The 23,528-nt window shown below is 44.1% G+C and overlaps 1 protein-coding gene across 7 annotated transcripts in view; it reads right to left on the bottom strand.

Annotated features, from left to right (window-relative positions):
• Nucleotides 1-7,991: 7,991 nt before the first annotated feature.
• ALPK2 (alpha kinase 2) overlaps nt 7,992-23,528 on the bottom strand; it is a 281,066-nt gene continuing 265,529 nt past the window's right edge. For 6 of the 7 annotated variants that reach the window (XM_056544329.1, XM_056544340.1, XM_056544349.1 and 3 more), the window contains one exon: nt 7,992-13,361. In XM_056544329.1, the coding sequence (XP_056400304.1) occupies nt 13,148-13,361 (214 nt within the window). In that variant the 3' untranslated portion in view covers nt 7,992-13,147. The remainder of the gene's footprint in view (nt 13,362-23,528) is intronic. The other variant, XR_008848519.1, reaches the window with a different exon arrangement.

Genomic DNA, 23,528 nt, shown 5'->3' with positions numbered 1-23,528 from the left:
ACGTATATATACACATATTCATATTTCCCGCAGAGCTGTGATTGGCCAGATGGTTCCAGCCAATCACAGCTCTCTGTGAGAAATAGGAATATGTGTATATATACGGCCGTGCAGGGGACCATAGGAGAGCGGCCGCCGCATTCATACATTATACTGGAGGATCGTGTCAGGAGTGATACCCGCAGTGATCTTTCCTTTACTACAAGTACTACCACTCCCAACATGGAGTACACTCTGCTCCATGCTGGGAGCTGTAGTACCTGCATTAATAGACAGATCGCAGCGGGTGTCAGAAGTTACACTCGCTGCCATATGTCTATTAATGCAGGTACTACAGCTCCCAGCATGGAGCAGAGTGTGCTCCATGTTGGGAGTATTAGTACCTGCAGTAAGGGACAGATCCCAGGGATGTCACTCCTCCTGACACCCCCTGCCATCGTCCTTATGTGAATGTCGGGATCAGCTGTTCTCAGGGCTACAGAGCAAGGAGAACAGCTGACGCTGAGCGGTAGGTATACATCGTATATCTACTGCCCAGCAAGAACTTACAGTGAGCCTGCAATGTGTATATACAGTATACACATTGCTGGCTCACTTAACCCCTTGCTGAGCTGTGCGCTATGCGCAAGCCCAGCAAGGAAAGAGTTAACTTACACTGCTGGACAGTGTAGGTTAACCCTTTGGGCGGTATACACTTTATACAGCTATCTATAGATAGCTGTATACAGTGTATACAGAAGACAAAGTCCAGCTTACTTCCCTCGAGTCCCGGACCGGGTTCGTGTAGCTCCGCCCCCTAGTGATGACGTCATTAGGGGGCGGAGCTACAGAAGGGAACAAGACTAGTTAATCTGAAGCTCTGTTCACATTGTCCGTTTTGTATAATGTGAACAGACCCTTCTGGCAGTGTCTACCCAGACAGGGAGACTCCAGCTGTTGCTAAACTACAACTCCCAGCATGCCCAGACAGCCAAAGGCTGTCTGGGCATGCTGGAAGTTGTAGTCTTGCACCAATTGGTGGCTCCCTGTTTGGGTACACATTGCATCATGGGTGCTCTCCCCAGCGGACAGCGCCAAAAATGTCATAACCAATTTTTTGTGTTTTTTTTCTTCTCTTTTCAGATCCGTGTATGCAGAAGATTACTGCGGATTCGATGGATTACGGCGGATTATTTATTTTTTCCTTTAATAAAATGGTTAACGAGGGCTGTGGGGGAGTGTTTTTTTAAATAAAATAATTTTTCCAATGTGTTGTGTTTTTTTTTATTTTTATTGAATTTTCAGGGTTAGTAGCGGAAGCTGTCTTATTGACGGAATCCATTACTAGGCCAGGGCTTAGTGCTAGCCCCAAAAACAGCTAGCGCTAACCCCCAATTATTACCCCGGTACCCACCGCCACAGGGGTGACGGGAAGAGCCGGTACCAACAGGCCCGGAGCGTCAAAAATGGCGCTCCTGGACCTAGGCGGTAACAGGCTGGCGTTATTTAGGCTGGGGAGGGCCAGTAACAATGGTCCTCACCCACCCTGGTAACGTCAGGCTGTTGCTGTTTGGTTGGTATTGTGCTGAGAATGAAAATACGGGGAACCCTATGCGTTTTTTTTTTTATTTAAATAAAAAAAAAAACGCATAGGGTTCCCCGTATTTTCATTCTCAGCACAATACCAACCAAACAGCAACAGCCTGACGTTACCAGGGTGGGAGAGGACCATTGTTACTGGCCCTCCCCAGCCTAAATAACGCCAGCCTGTTACCGCCTAGGTCCAGGAGCGCCATTTTTGACGCTCCGGGCCTGTTGGTACCGGCTCTTCCCGTCACCCCTGTGGCGGTGGGTACCGGGGTAATAATTGGGGGTTAGCGCTAGCTGTTTTTGGGGCTAGCACTAAGCCCTGGCCTAGTAATGGATTCCGTCAATAAGACAGCTTCCGCTACTAACCCTGAAAATTCAATAAAAATAAAAAAAAACACAACACATTGGAAAAATTATTTTATTTAAAAAAACACTCCCCCACAGCCCTCGTTAACCATTTTATTAAAGGGAAAAATAAATAATCCGCCGTAATCCATCGAATCCGCAGTAATCCTCTGCATACACGGATCTGAAACGAGAAGAAAAAAACACCAAAAATTGGTTATGACATTTTTGGCGCTGTCCGCTGGGGAGAGCACCCATGATGCAATGTCTACCCAAACAGGGAGCCACCAATTGGTGCAAAACTACAACTCCCAGCATGCCAAGACAGCCTTTGGCTGTCTGGGCATGCTGGGAGTTGTAGTTTAGCAACAGCTGGAGTCTCCCTGTCTGGGTAGACACTGCCAGAAGGGTCTGTTCACATTATACAAAACGTACAATGTGAACAGAGCTTCAGATTAACTAGTCTTGTTCCCTTTTGTAGCTCCGCCCCCTAATGACGTCATCACTAGGGGGCGGAGCTACACGAACCCGGCCCGGGACTCAGGGAAGTAAGCTGGACTTCCTCTTCTGTATACACTGTATACAGCTATCTATAGATAGCTGTATATTGTGTATACCGCCCAAAGGGTTAACTTACACTGTCCAGCAGTGTAAGTTAACTCTTCCCTTGCTGGGCTTGCGCATAGCGCACAGCTCAGCAAGGGGTTAAGTGAGCCAGCAATGTGTATACTGTATATACACATTGCAGGCTCACTGTAAGTTCTTGCTGGGCAGTAGATATACGATGTATACCTACGGCTCAGCGTCAGCTGTTCTCCTTGCTCTGTAGCCCTGAGAACAGCTGATCCCGACATTCACATCAGGAGGATCGCAGGGGGTGTCAGGAGGAGTGACATCCCTGGCATCTGTCCCTTACTGCAGGTACTAATACTCCCAACATGGAGCACACTCTGCTCCATGCTGGGAGCTGTAGTACCTGCATTAATAGACATATGGCAGCGAGTGTAACTTCTGACACCCGCTGCGATCTGTCTATTAATACAGGTACTACAGCTCCCAGCATGGAGCAGAGTGTACTCCTTGTTGGGAGTGGTAGTACTTGTAGTAAAGGAAAGATCACCGCGGGTATCACTCCTGACACCCGCTGCGATCCTCCAGTATAATGTATGAATGCGGCGGCCGCTCTCCTATGGACCCCTGCACGGCCGTATATATACACATATTCCTATTTCTCAAAGAGAGCTGTGATTGGCTGGAACCATCTGGCCAATCACAGCTCTGCGGGAAATATGAATATGTGTACATATACGTGAGTGCAGGGGACCATAGAAGAGCAGCCGCCGCATCTGTACATTATACAAGAGGATCGCAAGGGACCCCTGCGATCCGTCAATTAGTACAGGTAACTACTACTCCCATCATGGAAGAGTGTGTTCCATGCTGGGAGTAGTAGTACTACCTAAAAAATAAAAAAAAAAAAACAAAAGTGAAAAACACGCACACACTACATTTTTGCTATTGTCGGCTACATTTTTAGTGCTTTACCCGCTCACATAAATTGATACCTGTTTAAAAATGAATAAACATTTCATAATAAAAATCATACATTTCATTAGATACAATTTTTTCCATCACCACTGTATCTTTTTTATTATGATTTTTTTATGATACCCTACGAAATTTTAATAAAAAAGGTATCTCCATAACTTTTTAGGATCGCTAAAGTCCAAAAAAGAATAAAAAGATTTACCGAATGTACCCGAATACCGAATGTATCCGAAAAATCAAACTATCTGTATCCTTTTTATTAACTTTGTTATCAGAATTAATTCTTCACGTCGTTTATGGATAACGAATGCATTCGTTATTTACAGGTCGGGAAATAACGAATGTATTCGTTACTTTGCTATTCGTATTATCGTGGCTATTCGGGAATGTTCAAAATATGTTTTCGTGCATTCGGATGGGTCCGAATGCACGAAAACGGTAAAATTCGTTAATTTAGACATTCGTGCCGAACCGAATTGCACATGTCTAGTGGTAACGGTGGAGATGTCCAATATGGGGGAGCCCTAGTAGGAATAATGGAGGGGCAATTGCAGGGCCCTAGGGAACCTAATTTAGCACTTAAAAGTTATATCTTAGGCACTTTCCGAGCGTATTATTTTGTTTATTAATTTGATAGCTCATCTTATCCCATATCCAAAGAATCTCCCGCAGCACACAGCATTCTAAACAAACGCTGGGTTCAGGCGGCAGTGGTCGTGACACCCCAGCCATGCCCCCTCGTGATGTCATGCCACGCCCCCTCCATTCATGTCTATGGGAGGGGGCATGTCAGTTGACATGCCCCCTCCCATAGACATGAATGGATGAATGGAGGGGGCATGGAGTGATGTTATGAGGGGGCATGGCCATGATGTCGCAATCAAGGCCTCCGAGCGTTCGGAACAAAATGTTCAGAATGCTGAAGCACCAGAGTACCCCTTTAAAGGGTCCTCTGTTTGGTCAACCCCTACTTGTTAACAGCAAGCTGATCAAAAAGTCTTCCTCTTTTGGGATGGGATTAGCTGTGATCTGTCAGGATATCTGGCAGTAAGTGTTCATTATCTCTGCAGCGCCACCACAGGGAAAATGAAGCATTACACAATGTCCATTCGAATCAATGAGTGGTCTGGGTAACACAGGCCAGAATGGGTCATCCAGAGCAAGAGACGCTCTCTTTGTAACCACTCTCCACTCTGGCTAATAGATGAGGGTCCTGAACAGTTGACCTTCCTCTATTAACCCAGAATAGAAAACCTGAGGTAATTTCTTCCAAAAACTGTGCCGTCCCTGTCCTCAGGTTGTGTGTGGTATTGCAGCTCTTTCCATAGAAGTGAATGGAGACAAGTGGAGATTATATAGATTTTATCAGTGCTCTTGTAGCTATCTTAGGGTGGTTTCACACCACGTTTTGTACTTACGGTTCCCGTATACGGCTGGGAGGAGGGAGGGCGGGGATTATTTGCGGCGCCCACACTCAGCCGTATAGGGGAACCGTATTTAATGCATGTCTATGAGCCGACTGGAGTGAACCGCAGCCTCCGGTCGGCTGCGTTTTCAGCCGTATGCAGTTTCCCGACCGCAGGCAAAAACGTGGTCGACCGCGTTTTTGCCTACGGTCGGGAAACTGCATACGGCCGAAAACGCAGCCGACCGGAGGCTGCGGTTCACTCCGATTGGCTCATAGACATGCATTAAATGCGGTTCCCCTATACAGCTGAGTGCGGGCGCCGCAATTAAACCCCGCCCCCCTCCTCCCAGCCGTATACGGGAACCGTAAGTACAAAACCTGATGTGAAACCACCCTTACTCCCGGCCAAATCTGTATACAGAATTTATATACCAAAGTATACCAAAGTAAATCAAACAGAGCCATGTCGGTTTCAAATGCTTCTCTGCCTTTATTCAGTCCTACACTTGGTTATATTACATCTGTAATTAGCATAACTTCTAACCCACCTACCATGCCTTTCCTGGGCTTCTTTGTTGAAAAGGCTTCACACGATGGGAGGGGTGATACCGGAAGGAGCAGATGGCTGGGTGTAGAATATATCACATTGTGTATCCAGGTACTATAAACACATTCGAATTTAAACAGTAGAAATGTAGTTACCTCAATTTAATGGGACTGTGTTTCAGTAGACCTCTATGTCACTGGTCACCACCCCTTTAAGTCTGGCTTTTTGTTCTCCCTTCGGTATAGTCATTCCTCAACAACTTTTGAGCATCCAGTGTCTCACTGGATTTCTGCATTACTTTACAACAAGAGACATACAAGACACATGTAACATGTAACAATACAGACATACAACACACAGGGCCCACATTCTCACCAAAAACAAAATGTAAAAAAATAAAAAATATACAGAGCTCTTTCAAAAATTGGGAAAAATCACCTTCAATGTGCATTATTTATAATCAATAAACCATTAGCTGATTTTAAATGCTTAAGGTAATATTCATTAATTAAATAGTGATCACTTTTTAATTTACTTTGTTTTATTTTATTCTCCTTGGCCACACTTCTCTCGTTAATCCTATAATATAATCAGACAATTAATTGCATTTCCTTATAAATTCCATTTTTTTAATTTATTTATTTTTTTCATCCATCTTGCACTCCTGCAAAAACAAACTTATTAAGAAATTAATAAAATATCATCAAATAGGTTAATGTACATACACAGCTTCACCAGAAACCATTCACTGGTCATACTCCATGTATTCCTAATTCATCATACATGCTTCACTAGACTAGTTAAAATGGCTGCTGGGGAGTGGAGGTGGGAACTAATTGGGTGAGCTAAAATGGCTGCTGGGGGAGGAACTTCACTTCTGGGGGTGGTAACATGGCTGCCCCCCATACGGAGTAAGCATGTGGCAGAGACTAGCTGCCTCATGGCTATCTCCAGAAAGAGAGAGAGAGCATGGGATGAAGAAAGGTTAAAATCTTAACAATGTCTGGGGTTGTGATTTTAGGCTGTCACTCCATAAGGGATTCTTAGATCCATAATGATAGCATTATACAGACAGTCCTATTTTCACACTCCCTCCCCCCCCCCCCCAATCAATCTCCATTTTCCATTTATGGCATCCCCCCACCCTAATACAAAGGCTCTCTTCATTGAATATATGATAATTCTCACTATCCTATCACCAGTTTATAAAAACATGTATGTCTGTACATCAGTGTTGATTTCATTACCTAAATATTTTCATCATACTTTCAGTCAACAACTTCTGCCTATCTATATCCATTCAGATGACTACAATATAACTAAGTCAAATCACAATGGTTCTCAAGAATCACACTGTTGTATATAACTGTATATTACCCTGCTATATGTATAAACCTTTTTATCCCATCAACCATCAATATATTTCAATCTTGCAACTGCCTTAATATCTATAATTCATCAATTCCATTCTGAACTCACCACATGTTTTCCATCAAAACCTCTTTTTTTTATTATATATATATATATATATATATATATATATTGTATACATATACAACTCTGTGCAATTCCCTTCCCCCACTTCCTGTCAGCAATTCTATCAGTGAGGTCAGGTTATATCTGCAAACTCCATAGCCCCCTCTGTCTCATAGCCCACAAGCTGGTGGGCCTCCAGCTGTTGCCAACTAAAACCCCTCTTAACCCCTGTACTTTAAGGAGATATCTTTAAAACACTGATACATTAGATCTAGTATTAGAAGGGAAGTTCCCCCCCCCCTCTTCGTCTGAATTAGCTAATTTAACAATAATCCATGGACACATTAAAAACGAACCATAACACATATACAATCAGTTATAGTGGGACAAGTTCCCAAGGATATCTTATTTTTGGGGAGTCCCTGGAAATATGTTATTTTAAGACACACTGTCCTAGATGACAGTCTACCCCAAAAGTCGATCCCCCCAAGGGACATAGGCCCGTTTAATTGGCATCCTGCACCAAAACTCCACTGATACCCTCTCTTCGGATCATCAGCTCACTCCAAACAACTCAATCCTCCAAGGCGACCAAGGAAAGAGTCCCGGGAAACATACTCCAAACAATGCAATTCTCCCAGGCGACTCAATCAACTACTCCCCAACAGGAGCCTGCTTATTTACTCCCTCACACTTCATACACACTCGGGCAGTAGATTTTTATAACTTTTATAACAGGTACATGGGTAATTGGTTCTGGGCGAGAATTTTACCTGTCTGTCTCTGGTAGGTCCCGAGCAAGTCGACTAAAGCAGCAAGACAAAACAAAGGGGAGACATGGGTACTTTAGGCTGGGTACTAGAATGTCCTACCGTATGCCTGGAGTTGATCAAATTCCGTCTGTGTCCGCCTTTGTTCAATCCGTCTGCTCTGGGTATTGCTACTTACACATGAGGCCTAAACCCAGGCCCCATGTTGGGCGCCACCTGATATAGATTTTATCAGTGCTCTTGAAGCTATCTTACTCCTGGCCAAATCCGTATACAGAATTTATATACCGAAGTATACCAAAGTAAATCAAACAGAGCCATGTCGGTTTCAAATGCTTCTCTGCCTTTATTCAGTCCTTCACTTGGTTATATTACCTCTGTAATTAGCATAAGTTCCCACCCCCCTACTATGCCTTTCCTGGGCTTCTTTGTCCAAAAGGCTTCACACGATGGGAGGGGTGAGACCAGAAGGAGCAGATGGGTGGTCAGCAGATTCCTCTACACGAAGGTGGGGGCGAGGAGGGAGAGAGCAGATGGGGGAGGAGTGGACAAGTAACAGAGAAGTATGGAGTCTTCATCCTAAATGGGCATTTTACATATACAGTATATAAAATTTATATATACACACATATACATCTATCACAGAAATACCACACACAACCTAAGGACAAGGATGGTGCTGTTTTAACAAGAAATGAGCTTTGTTTTTTTATTCCTAGATAACCCCTAGATAACAATTTTCTGCTTTTAGCCAAGACAATGCATTTAACATAAGATATTCCTCTGCTGAGACCCCCAGGAATCATTAGGCTGGGTTCTCAACTGCATCAAAGTCTCCATCTCAAGTCTCCGGACTAACAATCTTTCAGGTCGGGCAGATTCCTGATGGGATGCTCAGTATTGTGACTGAGTGGGCCACCCAAATGCATATTAATTCCTGTATGTTATTTTGCACACTGCTGACCCCTTCAGCTACCTGACCACACATACCACACTAGAACACGGACACAAACAGAGACCGACAGACCCCATTGACTTTTTTTGGGTCCATTGGGCTTTCCGCTTGTTTTCCTCCTTTTGCAGGATTCTAACAAGACAAAAAAAATTGCATGCAGAATTTTTTTTGTCATGTTATTAAAATGGATTCTGCAACAGAGGCTCCCGTAGCAGATGCAAACATAGCCTTACCTTGTAGCTAGCACTTAAAGGGGTTATCAAGGAATCGAAAAATAGGGATAATTTCTTTCAAAGACCACTCCCTCTCTGTCTCCAGGTTGGGTGTGGTTCTGTAGCTCAGTTCCATTGAAGTGAATGGAGCCAAGTTGTAATACCCCACCCAACCTGGAGACAGACAAGGAGCGGTCTTTTTAGGCCTGTTTTTTTTTTAATTCCTGGATAACCCACGCCCTCTCCCATAGACTTGCATTGAGCAGGCGTGGTGTGCTGTCACGACCCCCGCAGCTTGCACCCAACATTCGAAACAAAATATTCAGAACGCTGGGGAAGTGGAGTACCCCTTTAACATTTGCTACCTGATTTAACTGTTGCAAAACTACATCCCTCATCAGGGTATTATAGGGTGGTCACAAGGGTTGAGGTGGTCACAAGGCTTTCCATGCTACACAGACTTCATTCCATATCAAGCATTAGATCCACACCCTGAATAAACATTTTTATGAGCAATGTAATCCAGCAATTCTATGTACACTGCTCAAAAAAATAAAGAGAACACTAAGAGAACACATCCTAGATCTGAATGAATGAACTAATCGTATGAAATACTTTCGTCTTTACATAGTTGAATGTGCTGACAACAAAATCACACAAAAATTATCAATGGAAATCAAATTTATCAACCCATGGAGGTCTGGATATGAAGTCACACTCAAAATCAAAGTGGAAAACCACCCTACAGGCTGATCCAACTTTGATGTAAGGTCCTTAAAACAAGCCAAAATGAGACTCAGTAGTGTGTGTGGCCTCCACGTGCCCGGATGACCTCCCTACAAAGCCTGGGCATGCTCCTGATGAGGTGGCGGATGGTCTCCTGAGGGATGTCCTCCCAGACCTAAACTAAAGCATCTGCCAACCCCTGGACAGTCTGTGGTGCAACGTGGTGTTGGTGGATGGAGCGAGACATGATGTCCCAGATGTGCTCAATCGGATTCAGGTCTGGGGAATGGGTGGGCCAGTCCATAGCATCAATGCCTTCCTCTTGCAGGAACTGCTGACACACTCCATCCACATGAGGTCTAGCATTTTCTTGCATTAGGAGGAACCCAGGGCCAACCGCACCAGCATATGGTCTCACGAGGGGTCTGAGGAGCTCATCTCTGTACCTAATTGCAGTCAGGCTTCCTCTGGCAAGCACATTGAGGGCTGTGCGGCCCCCCAAAGAAATGCCACCCCACACCATTACTGACCCACCGCCAAACTGGTAATTCTGGAGGATGTTGCAGGCAGCATAACGTTCTCACGGCGTCTCCAGACTCTGTCACGTCTGTCACATGTGCTCAGTGTGAACCTGCTTTCATCTGTGAAGAGCACAGGGTGCCAGTGGCGAATTTGCCAATCTTGGTATTCTCTGGCAAATGCCAAACGTCCTGCACGGTGTTGAGCTGTAAGAACAACTCCCACCTGTGGACGTCAGGCCCACATACCATCCTGTTTCTGACCTTTTGAGTGGACACATGCACATTTGTGGCCTGCTGGAGGTAATTTTGCAGGACTTTGTCAGTGCTTCTCCTGCTCCTCCTTGCACAAAGGCAGAGATAGCGGTCCTGCTGCTGGGTTGTTGCCCTCCTACAGCCTCCTCCACGTCTCCTGATGTACTGGCCAGTCTCCTGGTAGCGCCTCCATGCTCTGAACACTACGCTGACAGACACAGCAAACCTTCTTGCCACAGCTCACATTCATGTGCCATCCTGGATGAGCTGCACTACCTGAACCACTTATGTGGGTTGTAGACTCCGTCTCATGCTACCACTAGAGTGAAAGCGCTGCCAGCATTCAAAAGTGACCAAAACATCAGCCAGGAAGCATAGTAACTGAGAAGTGGTCTGTGGTCACATCATGCAGAACCACTTCTTTATTGGGGTGTCTTGCTAATTGACTATAATTTCCACTTGTTGTCTGTTCCATTTGCACAACAGCAAGTGAAATTGATTGCCAATCAGTGTTGCTTCCTGAGTGGACAGTGTGATTTCACAGAAGTGTAATTGACTTGGAGTTACAGTGTGTTGTTTAAGTGTTCCCTTTATTTTTTTGAGCAGTGTACACAACATTCACTAACATGGGAGATGCATCAGGACATACAATTTACACAGGAGACTACATTACAACAGAACACAGGACATGGCATTGTGTGGTAAATATCACAATATTCTAATAACGGCTAAAAATATACATTTTATAAAAGCATTATTACCTCTTATTTATTAATCATAATAATAATAATAATAACTTAGCATGTTACATTGAGTAATACGGAGCTTTATGACTGCTGCACCAGGTCTGGTGGTGCTTTAATATCGCAAAACAGGTATAAGAAAGCTCTAATACTGCAACAACAATAATAAGAGAGCTCTTATACTGCAGCAATATGTACAAGACAGCTCAAATACTGCAACAACAGGTATAAGAGAGCTCAAATACTGCAACGACAGGTATAAGAGAGCTCAAATACTGCAACGACAGGTATAAGAGAGCTCTAATGTACTGCAACAACAGGTATAAGAGAGCTTTAATACTGCAACAACAGGAATAATAGAGCTCTAATATACTGCAGCAACAGGGATAAGAGAGCTCTAATACTGCAACAACAGGTATAATAGAGCTCTAATATACTGCAACAACAGGTATAAGACAGCTCAAATACTGCAACGACAGGTATAAGAGAGCTTTAATACTGCAACAACAGGCATAATAGAGCTCTAATATACTGCAACAACAGGTATAAGAGAGCTCTAATACTGCAACAACAGGTATAATAGAGCTCTAATATACTGCAACAACAGGTATAAGAGAGCTCTAATGTACTGCAACAACAGGCATAAGAGAGCTTTAATACTGCAACAACAGGCATAATAGAGCTCTAATATACTGCAACAACAGGCATAAGAGAGCTTTAATACTGCAACAACAGGCATAATAGAGCTCTAATATACTGCAACAACAGGTATAAGAGAGCTCTAATACTGCAACAACAGGTATAACTGAGCTCTAATATACTGCAACAACAGGTATAAGAGAGCTCTAATACTGCAACAACAGGTATAATAGAGCTCTAATATACTGCAACAACAGGTATAAGACAGCTCAAATACTGCAACGACAGGTATAAGAGAGCTCAAATACTGCAACGACAGGTATAAGAGAGCTCAAATACTGCAACAACAGGTATAAGAGAGCTTTAATACTGCAACAACAGGAATAATAGAGCTCTAATATACTGCAGCAACAGGGATAAGAGAGCTCTAATACTGCAACAACAGGTATAATAGAGCTCTAATATACTGCAACAACAGGTATAAGACAGCTCAAATACTGCAACGACAGGTATAATAGAGCTCTAATACACTGCAACAACAGGTATAAGAGAGCTCTAATACTGCAACAACATGTATGAGAGAGCTCTAATACTGCAACAACGTGTATAAGAGAGCTCTAATACTGCAACAACAGGTAGAAGAGAGCTCTAATACTGCAACAACAGGTATATATATGAGAACTCTAATACTGCAACAATGTGTATAAGAGAGCTCTACTACCGCAACAGGTATGAGAGCTCTAATACTGCAACAACAGGTATGTATAAGAGAGCTCTAATACTGCAACAAGGTGTATAAAAGAGCTCAAATTCTGCAACAGGTATGAGAGCTCTAATACTACAACAACATGTATAAGAGAGATCTAATATTGCAACAATGTGAATAAACAAGCTCTAATTCCGCAACCACAGGTATAAGAGAGTTCTAATACTGCAACAACAGGTATGAAAGATCCCTTATACTGCAACAATGTTTATAAGAGAGCTCTAATACTGCAACAACAGGTATGAGAGCTCTAATACTGCAGCATCGTGTATAAGAGGGCTCTATTATTGCTGTAACTCATCGTATTCATAGCTTTCCTCCACATCACCCTACAAACGTATCTTAACTTGAAAATAATATGGAATTTGCAGTCACCAGCTCAATCCTCACAGCTATACATCAGATTCTGAACACTACTCACCATACAGTCACTAGCCTAAGGCAGCAATGTCTACCGGGCAGACATGCTCCTATCTTCATATTCTCTATATAACATAAATGAGTGCAGGATACTTCTTCTAATAGTTTAGCAGACAGCACTACATCCATGCAGTTACTGTATAAGTGATTTATAAGTGTCCTCTCCACTTCTTCAGTGTCCTGCAGGAAATGGAAAGTCACATAGCACAGGACAGTTCTAATGGACCGCCATGTCCGGTGGCAGGTAGTGCTATGTTTTCTTTGGTTTTGTGCTTTGGCGATTTTTACGCGAGCTGGACGGGGCAGGCTGGGCTTTCTCTTTGACGGGATTTGGCTTCTTCTGCTTCGAAGTGTTAGGTCTTAAGGATTGTAAACCGAGGATTTCACAAAACTTGTTGCACTGGTGCAAGGCCTTGAATTGATCGATGAATGATACAGAACAGTTTCCTTTAAATCCTTTGTATCTGAAACACATAGAAACAAGACGGTGACGAAAAAGGTCAAAGAAATGGTCAAGAAACATTCTGATTATAAGTAACATAAGACCCTAGTGCTGTATTCCCCAGCCTGTGAGTCTCAAGCTGTTGAAAAACTACAACTCCAATCATGCCTCAACAGCCAGTAGCTCTCAGGGCATTATGGGTGTTATAGTTTGGCATCAGCTTGGAAGCCAATGGGGAACATTCCCTGGTGCGAAGTCATTGGCTCCACATGGGGTTCCTTTGAAGGCCATTATTGTGTCAGAGCCTGTGTTCATCAGAAGACTAGTCCAAACTTGACTATACCTTTAAGAATAATGGAACCTGTCCATTTTATTAGCCATGTTCCATTTTATGACTTACTAGGAGAGTACCGGGCATTGCCCAGTTTTCCTGCCTAAACCTTGTGGGAGCGGAAAACGACAATGATGCTCTCCTCATATCCCAACCTCATTTCTGACCTCATATCCCAACCTCATTTCTCAACCTCATATTCCAACCTCAGATTTTATCCTCATAGCATGACCTCATATCCCGACCTCATATGTCATCCTCATATACTGTCCTCATATGTCGCACTCATATACTGTCCTCATATGTCATCCTCATATACTGTCCTCATATATCGTCCTCATATACTGTCCTCATGTCGTCCTCATATGTTGTCCTCATATGCTGTCCTCATATGTCGTCCTCATATACTGTCCTCATATATCGTCCTCATATACTGTCCTCATGTCGTCCTCATATACTGTCCTCATATACTGTCCTCATATGTCATCCTCATATACTGTCCTCATATATCGTCCTCATATACTGTCCTCATGTCGTCCTCATATGTTGTCCTCATATTCTGTCCTCATATGTCGTCCTCATATACTGTCCTCATATATCGTCCTCATATACTGTCCTCATGTCGTCCTCATATACTGTCCTCATATACTGTCCTCATATGTCGTCCTCATATACTGTCCTCATATACTGTCCTCATATGTCTTCCTCATATACTGTCCTCATATACTGTCCTCATATGTCGTCCTCATATACTGTCCTCATATGTCGTCCTCATATACTGTCCTCATATACTGTCCTCATATACTGCCCTCATATGTTGTCCTCATATACTGCCCTCATATGTCGTCCTCATATACTGCCCTCATATGTCGTCCTCATATACTGTCCTCATATACTGTCCTCATATACTGTCCTCATATACTGTCCTCATATACTGTCCTCATATGTTATCCTCATACACTGTCCTCATATACTGTCCTCATATGTCGTCCACATATACTGTCCTCATATGTCATCCTCATATACTGTCCTCATATGTTTTCCTCATATACTGTCCTCATATGTCGACCTCATATACTGTCCTCATATGTCGTCCTCATATACTGTCCTCATATGTCGTCCTCATATACTGTCCTCATATGTCGTCCTCATATACTGTCTTCATATACTGTACTCATATGTCATCCTCATATACTGTCCTCATATGTCGTCCTCATATACTGTCCTCATATGTCGTCCTCATATACTGTCCTCATATGTCGTCCTCATATACTGTCCTCATATGTTGTCCTCATATACTGTCCTCATATGTCGTCCTCATATACTGTCCTCATATACTGTCCTCATATACTGCCCTCATATGTTGTCCTCATATACTGTCCTCATATACTGTCCTCATATGTCATCCTCATATACTGTCCTCATATGTCGTCCTCATATACTGTCCTCATATACTGTCCTCATATGTCATCCTCATATACTGTCCTCATATGTTGTCCTCATATACTGTCCTCATGTCGTCCTCCTATGTCGTCCTCATATACTGTCCTCATATACTGTCCTCATATGTCGTCCTCCTATACTGTCCTCATATGTCATCCTCATATACTGTCCTCATTTACTGTCCTCATATGTCGTCCTCATATACTGTCCTCATATGTCTTCCTCATATACTGTCCTCATATATTGTCCTCATATGTCCTCCTCATATACTGTCCTCATATGTCGTCCTCATATATTGTCCTCATATACTGTCCTCATATGTCGTCCACATATACTGTCCTCATATACTGACCTCATATACTGTCCTCATATGTCGTCCTCGTATACTGTCCTCATATACTATCCTCATATGTCGTCCTCATATACTATCCTCATATGTCGTCCTCATATATTTTCCTCATATGTCCTCATCATATACTGTCCTCATATGTCGTCCTCATACACTGTCCTCATATACTGTTCTCATATGTCGTACTCATATACTGTACTCATATACTGTCCTCATATACTGTACTCATATACTGTCCTCATATGTCGTCCTCATATACTGTCCTCATATGTCGTCCTCATATACTGTCCTCATATACTGTCCTCATATGTCGTCCTCATATACTGTCCTCATATGTCGTCCTCATATACTGTCCTCATATACTGTTCTCATATACTCTTATCCCATCTTCATATTCTGAAGATAACAGTAATGAATGAAAATGTGTTCCCCTCGATTAAAGGTGCTGGTCCAACTGGTTAGGATATGTATACTTTATTGCAACGTGTTTCGATCCCAAAATGGGATCTTCATCAGGCCTGATGAAGATCCCAGTTTGGGATCGAAATGCGTTGCAATAAAGTATACATATCCTGACCAGTGGGACCAGCGCCTTTAATCGAGTGGAACACTTTTTCATTCATTACTGTTATGCATTCATACCGGACCGACTGACGTCGTCTACGGGAGTTCCCCTTGGCGGCTATCCTGCAAATTTGTCTCCACAAGCTACTGTAGGTGTTGTGCACTCAGCGCAACACCTAATGGTTGCCTCTCCATCATAACGGTCTTCACTAGGAGCGCACTCTGTGTATCTTTTTCTCCCTATCTCCTAACATAGTCTGAAGAGGGAATAGGGTAACGCCCTCTCCCATATACATGAATGGAGGGGGCGTTGCATGATGTCACGAACACGGAAGCCCTGAGCTTCTGTGTTCAGAATGCCGCTGTGCCAGCCCAGAGATCGCAGGGGGTAAGGGAATAAGATGCCTAGGGGCAGTGTTCCCCTTTAAGGCCTGGGGGGTAAGGGAAGAAGATGCCTAGGGGCAGTGTTCCCCTTTAAGGCCTCTAATGGCAGCTTATCTGGGGCCAGCATTGTAGTGTAAGTGTTTATGTAAAAAGCATTTTAATTGCTCAACAAATGGATCATGAAAGCTTCAGCTATAAAGCCTGTGGACAGATGACATGGTATTTTAGTGGTTGTGAATTCATTATCAGCCGCGTTCATTAAGCAGTCACCATAGGAGACTGGAACACTCAGGTTTTCACAGCTATGACTCACAGTCGGCTCATTACTAAAAATCGATAATTTAAGAATATTTTTTATCCATTACCAGGAATGTTAACATTAAAGGGGCACTCCAGGGAAGTTAACTTATCCTCAATCTACAGGAAATTGTCTAATAGCCGGGGGTCCGACCACTGGGACCCCCCACAATCTCCTGTACGGAGTCTAAAAACTCACTTATCCTCACAGAGCAGCATCCCATACCTTCTGAGACGAGCAGGAGTGACAGCCCACTCGTGTGGATAGGGGATAAGTTGACTTCCTCAGAGTACCCCTTTAACTCCTTTATTTACCTAGAACACCAGGGTTGCTGACATTAACCTCTTTTATGCCCTAGACCACCAGGATACTGACATAAGCCTGTTCACTTCCCTGGACCCCTAGGGATGCTTACAATAATATCTTCCCTGACTTAGACCTCCAAAGATACTTCCACTAACGTCTTCATTGCCTTAGACCACCAGGAATGCTGACATTTACCACTTGACTACCCTAGACCACAAGGGATGCTGACATTAACCGCTTTACTACCCTAGACCACCAGGGATGCTGACATTAACTGATTTACTAGACCAAGGCCTCTACATTGTCCTAGACCACTTAGGATGCTGACATTAACCATTTTATTCCTCTAGACCACCTGGGAAGCTTCCACTAACATCTTTATTGCCTTAGATCACCAATAATGTTGACATTAACCACTTTACTACCATAGACCACCTGGGATGCTAACATCAACTGCTTTATTGCCATAGACCTCCAAGGATGCTGACATTAACTGCTCTACTACCCTAGACCACCAGGGATGCCGACATTAACTGATTTACTAGACCGAGGCCTCTTCACTGTCCTAGACCACTGTGGATGCTGACATTAACAGCTTATAATAATAATATGTTTTCTCCATTATGGGTTGTGAAGATTTGTAGAAATTTTCTCCCATAAATGAACAGTGAGGAGAGTCACGATTTCCAGATTTAGAATAATACATTTCGGATTGTGGAAGTGCATATAACATCCTGACAGGGGAGGATGAGAACATAATGAAAGCGCCGTGACTGATGTCTCAATGAAGACGTGACAGCTTTAGCAATGACTTGAAGATGAGAACGCTCCTTACTGCAGAAGTGGTAATTATGAAGAATATGAAGATGTTCTCCAGGATGGGGATGACCTCTCTCCACCTTACTCTTTCTGGGGATGTAGATTACCTGTGTCTTCTTTGCCTATAGCAGATGGTTCTCTGCCTACCCCCAGAAAATGACATCGTCCGGTGCCCAGTCTATTGCAGTGTTACATATGCAGACATATACCAGCTGCTCTGCTTCTTGCCCTCCTCTAAAGGTTGCCAAGACATTATTCTTGCCATATAATGAAGCAGAAGGAGCCTGTCATTTTGCATGATTAGGGTTTCCCAACCGGTGTGTCTCCAGCTGTTGCAATACTACAACCCCCAGCATGCCCGGACAGCCTTTGGCTGTCCAGGCCTGCTAGGAGTTGTAGTTTCGCAACAGCTGGAGGCCCACTAGTTGGGAATCTAGAGTGAGAAATGACTCTTGATACTAAGGATCGACCAATATCGATTTTTTAGGGCCGATACCGATAATCTGTGGAGGTTATTCCGGTATAAATTATCGGCTATTTATCCATCCCCCCCCCCCCCCCGCGACACCGCTGCAGATCATTGATTTAAAGCGGGCGCTTTAAATCAATGAATTGCAGCGGCTATTGCGGTGCCATAGGCCGCCGCCGCCACCCACTTCTCTCCCCCTGCCTGTCCGGGGGTCCTCCTGATTCCTATCACCGCCACTGCACCCCCCCCCCCACCACCGCACCCTGTCGCACCCCCCACCGCACCGCATCGCACCCTCCACCGCCCCGGCCCCATTGCCTCCCACATCCCCGGTTTTATAATTAACTGTTCCCGGGGCCTGGGGTCCACTCTACATCTGGCTCCGGTGGCGTCCTCCTGAGCTGTCACTGTGCGCACTGACGGTGACGTCGTGTCGCGGTGCGTTGGGGGCGGTGCGAGGGGCGGGGCATTATCGGATTATCGGCAAGGTAATTGCCGATAACGCCCAAAATCGTGAATATCGGTCGATCCCTACTTGATACAATGGGGGGAGATTTATCAAAACCTGTCCAGAGAAAAAGTTGTTGAGTTGCCTATAGCAACCAATCAGATCACTTCTTTCATTTTTCACAGGCCTTTTCAAAAATGAAAGAAGCGATCTAATTGGTTGCTATGGGCAACTTTTCCTCTGGACAGGTTTTGATAAATCTCCCCCCATATTTCTAATCCATATAACACTGCATAGTAGGAAAATCTATATATTAGGGAATTGTATAAAGACATATTATATTATTATAGGAGAAAAACAGCTCCAATTGCCTTTTTAGGGTATGTTCACACAAGCAGGATCTACTGCAAGATTCCAGCTGAAAATCTGCAGCAGACCCCATTGAAGTTAATGTAATCTGCTGTGGAAAACCTACCCCTGCTTAAAGGAGTTCTGTATAAGAAGAGGCTTACACTACCTGCATATGTATACATTAAAGGGGTACTCTGGTGGAAATGTTTTTTTTTTTTAATCAACTGATGCCAGAAAGTTAAACAGATTTAAATTAATTCTATTAAAAATTATTACTCCTTCCAGTACTTATTAGCGGCTGTATACTGCAGAGGAAATTCTTTTCTTTTTGGATTTCTTTTCTGTCACAACCACAGTGTTCTCTGTTCCATTTTAGGAACTGTCCAGAGCAGCATAGGTTTGCTATGGGGATTTGCTCTGGCTCTGGACAGTTCCTGAAATGGACAGAGGGGTCAGCAGAGAGCACTGTGGTCAGACAGAAAAGAAATCCAAAAAGAAAAGAATTTCCTCTATAGTATAAAGCCGATAAGTGCAGGAAGGATTAAGATTTTTTAATAGAAGTAATTTACAAATCTTTTTAACTTTTTGGCATCAGTTGATTAAAAAAAAAAAAAAATGTCCACCAGAGTACCCCTTTAACCCCTTAAGGACCAAGGGCGTACAGGTACGCCTTTGCTCCCTGGTACTTAAGGACCAAGTACGTACCTGTACGCCCGTGGGAATTTCGGTCCCCGCCGCGCGCCGGGCGGGGATCGCGCCGGGGTGACTGCTGATATCTATCAGCAGACACCCCGCGCAAATGCCCAGGGGGGTCATTAGACCCCCCCATGTCGGCGATCGGCGCAAATCGCAAGTGAATTCACACTTGCGATTTGCGCCGATTCCGGGTCATACGGGTCTATGGTGACCCGGTGACCCGGAATAGAAGGGGGATCGCGGGTGTCCTAGACACCCACGATCCCCCTGTAGCGATAGGAGTGAGGTGGCAGAGTTGCCACCCCTCCTATCTCTGCTATTGGTGGTCTAGACGCGACCACCAATAGCAGATCGGGGGCGGAGGGGTTTACTTTCGGTTTCCCCGTCCTGCCCTCCCACAATAGGCGGGGCAGGACGGGGAAACCGACAGGGACCGGCGCCGAAGATCCACTTACCCATCGGCAATGGCAGCTGCGACGATCAGCGGCGGCAGCGGGCGACGATCGGCGGAAGAAGAGGACCGCGACGCAGCTCCCTGGATCCAACGGAAGCCGGTGAGTTACTTAGCAACATCTGGAGGGCTACAGTCTGAGACCACTATAGTGGTCTCTAAACTGTAACCCTCCAGATGTTGCAAAACTACAACTCCCAGCATGCCCAGAGAGCTGTTTAGGCTTGCTGGGAGTTGCAGTTTTGCAACAGCTGGAGGTCTACAGTTTGAGACCACTGCAAAGTGATCTCTATACTGTGCACCTCCAGATCTTGCAAAACTACAACTCCCAGCATGCCCAGACAGCAGTTTGCTGTCTGGGCATGCTGGGAGTTGTAGTTTTGCAACATCTGGAGGTCCACAGTTTGGAGACCACTATGCAGTGGTCTCTAAACTATAGCTCTACAGATGTTGCAAAACTGCAACTCCCAGCAAGCCTAAACAGCTCTCTGGGCATGCTGGGAGTTGTAGTTGCGATCCCTCCAGCTGTTGCATAACTACATCTCCCAGCATGCCTTTCGGCGATCAGTACATGCTGGGAGTTGAAGTTTTGCAACAGCTGGAGAAACACTGGTTGGAAAATACTGAGTTAGGTAACAGAACCTAACTGAAGGTTTTCCAACCAGTGTGCCTCCAGCTGTTGCAAAAGTACAACTCCCAGCATGCACGGTCTGTCAGTACATGCTGGGAGTTGTAGTTTTGAAACAGCTGGAGGTTTGCCCCCCCATGTGAACGTACAGGGTACATTCACACTGGCGGGTTTACAGTAAGTTTTCTGCTTCAAGTTTGGGCTGTGGCAAATTTTTCACCGCAGCGCAAACTCCTAGCGGTAAATTCACTGTAAACCCGCCAGTGTGAATGTACCCTAAAAACACTACACTTACACATAATAAAGAGTAAAACACAACATATACACCCCCTTACACTGTCCCCCTAATAAAAAACAAAAAACGTATTGTACGGCAGTGTTTCCAAAACAGAGCCTCCAGCTGTTGCAAAACAACAACTCCCAGCATTTCCGGACAGCCACTGACTGTCCAGGCATGCTGGGAGTTTAGCAACAGCTGGAGGCACCCTGTTTGGGAATCACTGGCGTAGAATACCCCTATGTCCACCCCTGTGCAATCCCTAATTTAGTCCTCAAATGCGCATGGCGCTCTCTCACTTCGGAGCCCTGTCGTATTTCAAGGAAACAGTTTAGTGCCACATATGGGATATTTCCGTACTCGGGAGAAATTGCGTTACTAATTTTGGGGGCTTTTTTTTCCCTTTTACCCCTTATGAAAAAGAAAAGTTGGGTCTACACGAGCCTGTTAGTGTAAAAAAAAATTTTTTTTTACATTAACATGCTGGCGTTGTCCTTTACTTTTTATTTTCACGGGAGGTAAAAGGAAAAAAAGATCCCCAAAATTTGTAACGCAATTTCTCCTGAGTACGGAGATACCCCATATGTGGGCGTAAAATGCTCTGCGGACGCACAACAAGGCTCAGGAGTGAGAGAGCACCATGTACATTTGAGGCCTAAATTGGTGATTTGCACAGGGGTGGCTGATTTTACAGCGGTTCTGACATAAGCGCAAAACAATAAATACAGACATGTGACCCCATTTTGGAAACGACACCCCTCACGGAACGTAACAAGGGGTATAGTGAGCCTGAACACCCCACAGGTGTTTGACAAATTTTCATTAAAGTTGGATGGGAAAATGAAAAAAAAATTTTTCACTAAAATGCTGGTGTCACCCTAAATTTTTCATTTTCACAAGGGAAAATAAAAAAAAAGCCCTCCAAAATTTGTAACCCAATTTCTTCTGAGTAAGAGCATACACCATATGTGGATGTAAAGTGCTCTATGGGTGCACTACAATGCTCAGAAGAGAGGGAGCGCCATTGGGATTTTGAAGATAAAATTTGTCCGGAATTGAAGGCCACTTGTGTTTACAAAGCCCCCATGGTACCAGAACAATGGACCCCCCCATATGTGACCCCATTTTGGAAACTACACCCCTCATGTAATGTAATAAGTGAGCATTTACGCCCCACAGGTGTCTGACAGATTTTTGGAACAGTGATCCGTGAAAATAAAAAATGTAATTTTCCATTTGCACAGCCCACTGTCCCAAAGATCTGTCAAACGCCAGTGGGGTGTAAATGCTCACTGCACCACTTATTAAATTCTGTGAGGGGTGTAGTTTCCAAAATGGGGTCACATGTGGGGGGGGGGTCCACTGTTCTGGCACCACGGGGGGCTTTGTAAATGCACATGGCCCCTGACTACCATTCCAAACGAATTCTCTTTCCAAAAGCTCAATGGTGCTCCTCCTCTTCTGAGCATTGTAGTTCGCCCGTAGTGCACTTCAGGTCCACTTATGGGGTACCTCCATACTCAGAAGAGATGGGGTTACAAATTTTGGGGGGTGTTTTCTGCTATTAACCCTTGCAAAAATGTGAAATTTGGGGGGAAACACACATCTTAGTGAAAAAAAAATATATATTTTTTTACATATGCAAAAGTCGTGAAACCCGTGTGGGGTATTAAGGCTCACTTTATTCCTTGTTACGCTCCTCAAGGGGTCTAGTTTCCAAAATGGTATGCCATGTGTTTTTTTTTTGCTGTTCTGGCACCATAGGGGTTTCCTAAATGCGACATGCCCCCCGAGCAAAATTTGCTCTCAAAAAGTCAAATATCACTCCTTCTCTTCGGAGCATTGTAGTTCGCCCGTAATGCACTTCATGCCAACTTATGGGGTGCCTCCATACTCAGAAGAGATGGGGTTACAAATTTTGGGGGGTATTTTCTGCTATTAACCCTTGCAAAAATGCGAAATTTGGGGGGAAACACATATTTTAGTGACATTTTTTTAAATTTTTTTTACATATGCAAAAGTCGTGAAACACCTGTGGGGTATTAAGGCTCACTTTATTCCTTGTTACATTCCCCAAGGGGTCTAGTTTCCAAAATGGTATGCCATGTGGGTTATTTTTGCTGTTCTGGCACCATAGGGGCTTCCTAAATGCAACATGCCCCCCAAAAACCATTTCTGAAAAACGTATTCTCCAAAATCCCCTTGTCGCTCCTTCGCTTCTGAGCCCTCTACTGCGCCCGCCGAACACTTTACATAGACATATGAGGTATGTGCTTACTCGAGAGAAATTGGGCTACAAATACAAGTATACATTTTCTCCTTTTACCCCTTGTAAAAATTAAAAAATTGGGTTTACAAGAACATGCGAGTGTAAA

Source organism: Hyla sarda, chromosome 1 (genome assembly GCF_029499605.1).
Source record: "Hyla sarda isolate aHylSar1 chromosome 1, aHylSar1.hap1, whole genome shotgun sequence".
NCBI lineage: Eukaryota > Metazoa > Chordata > Amphibia > Anura > Hylidae > Hyla > Hyla sarda.
This window is presented reverse-complemented; position numbering and strand designations above follow the sequence as displayed.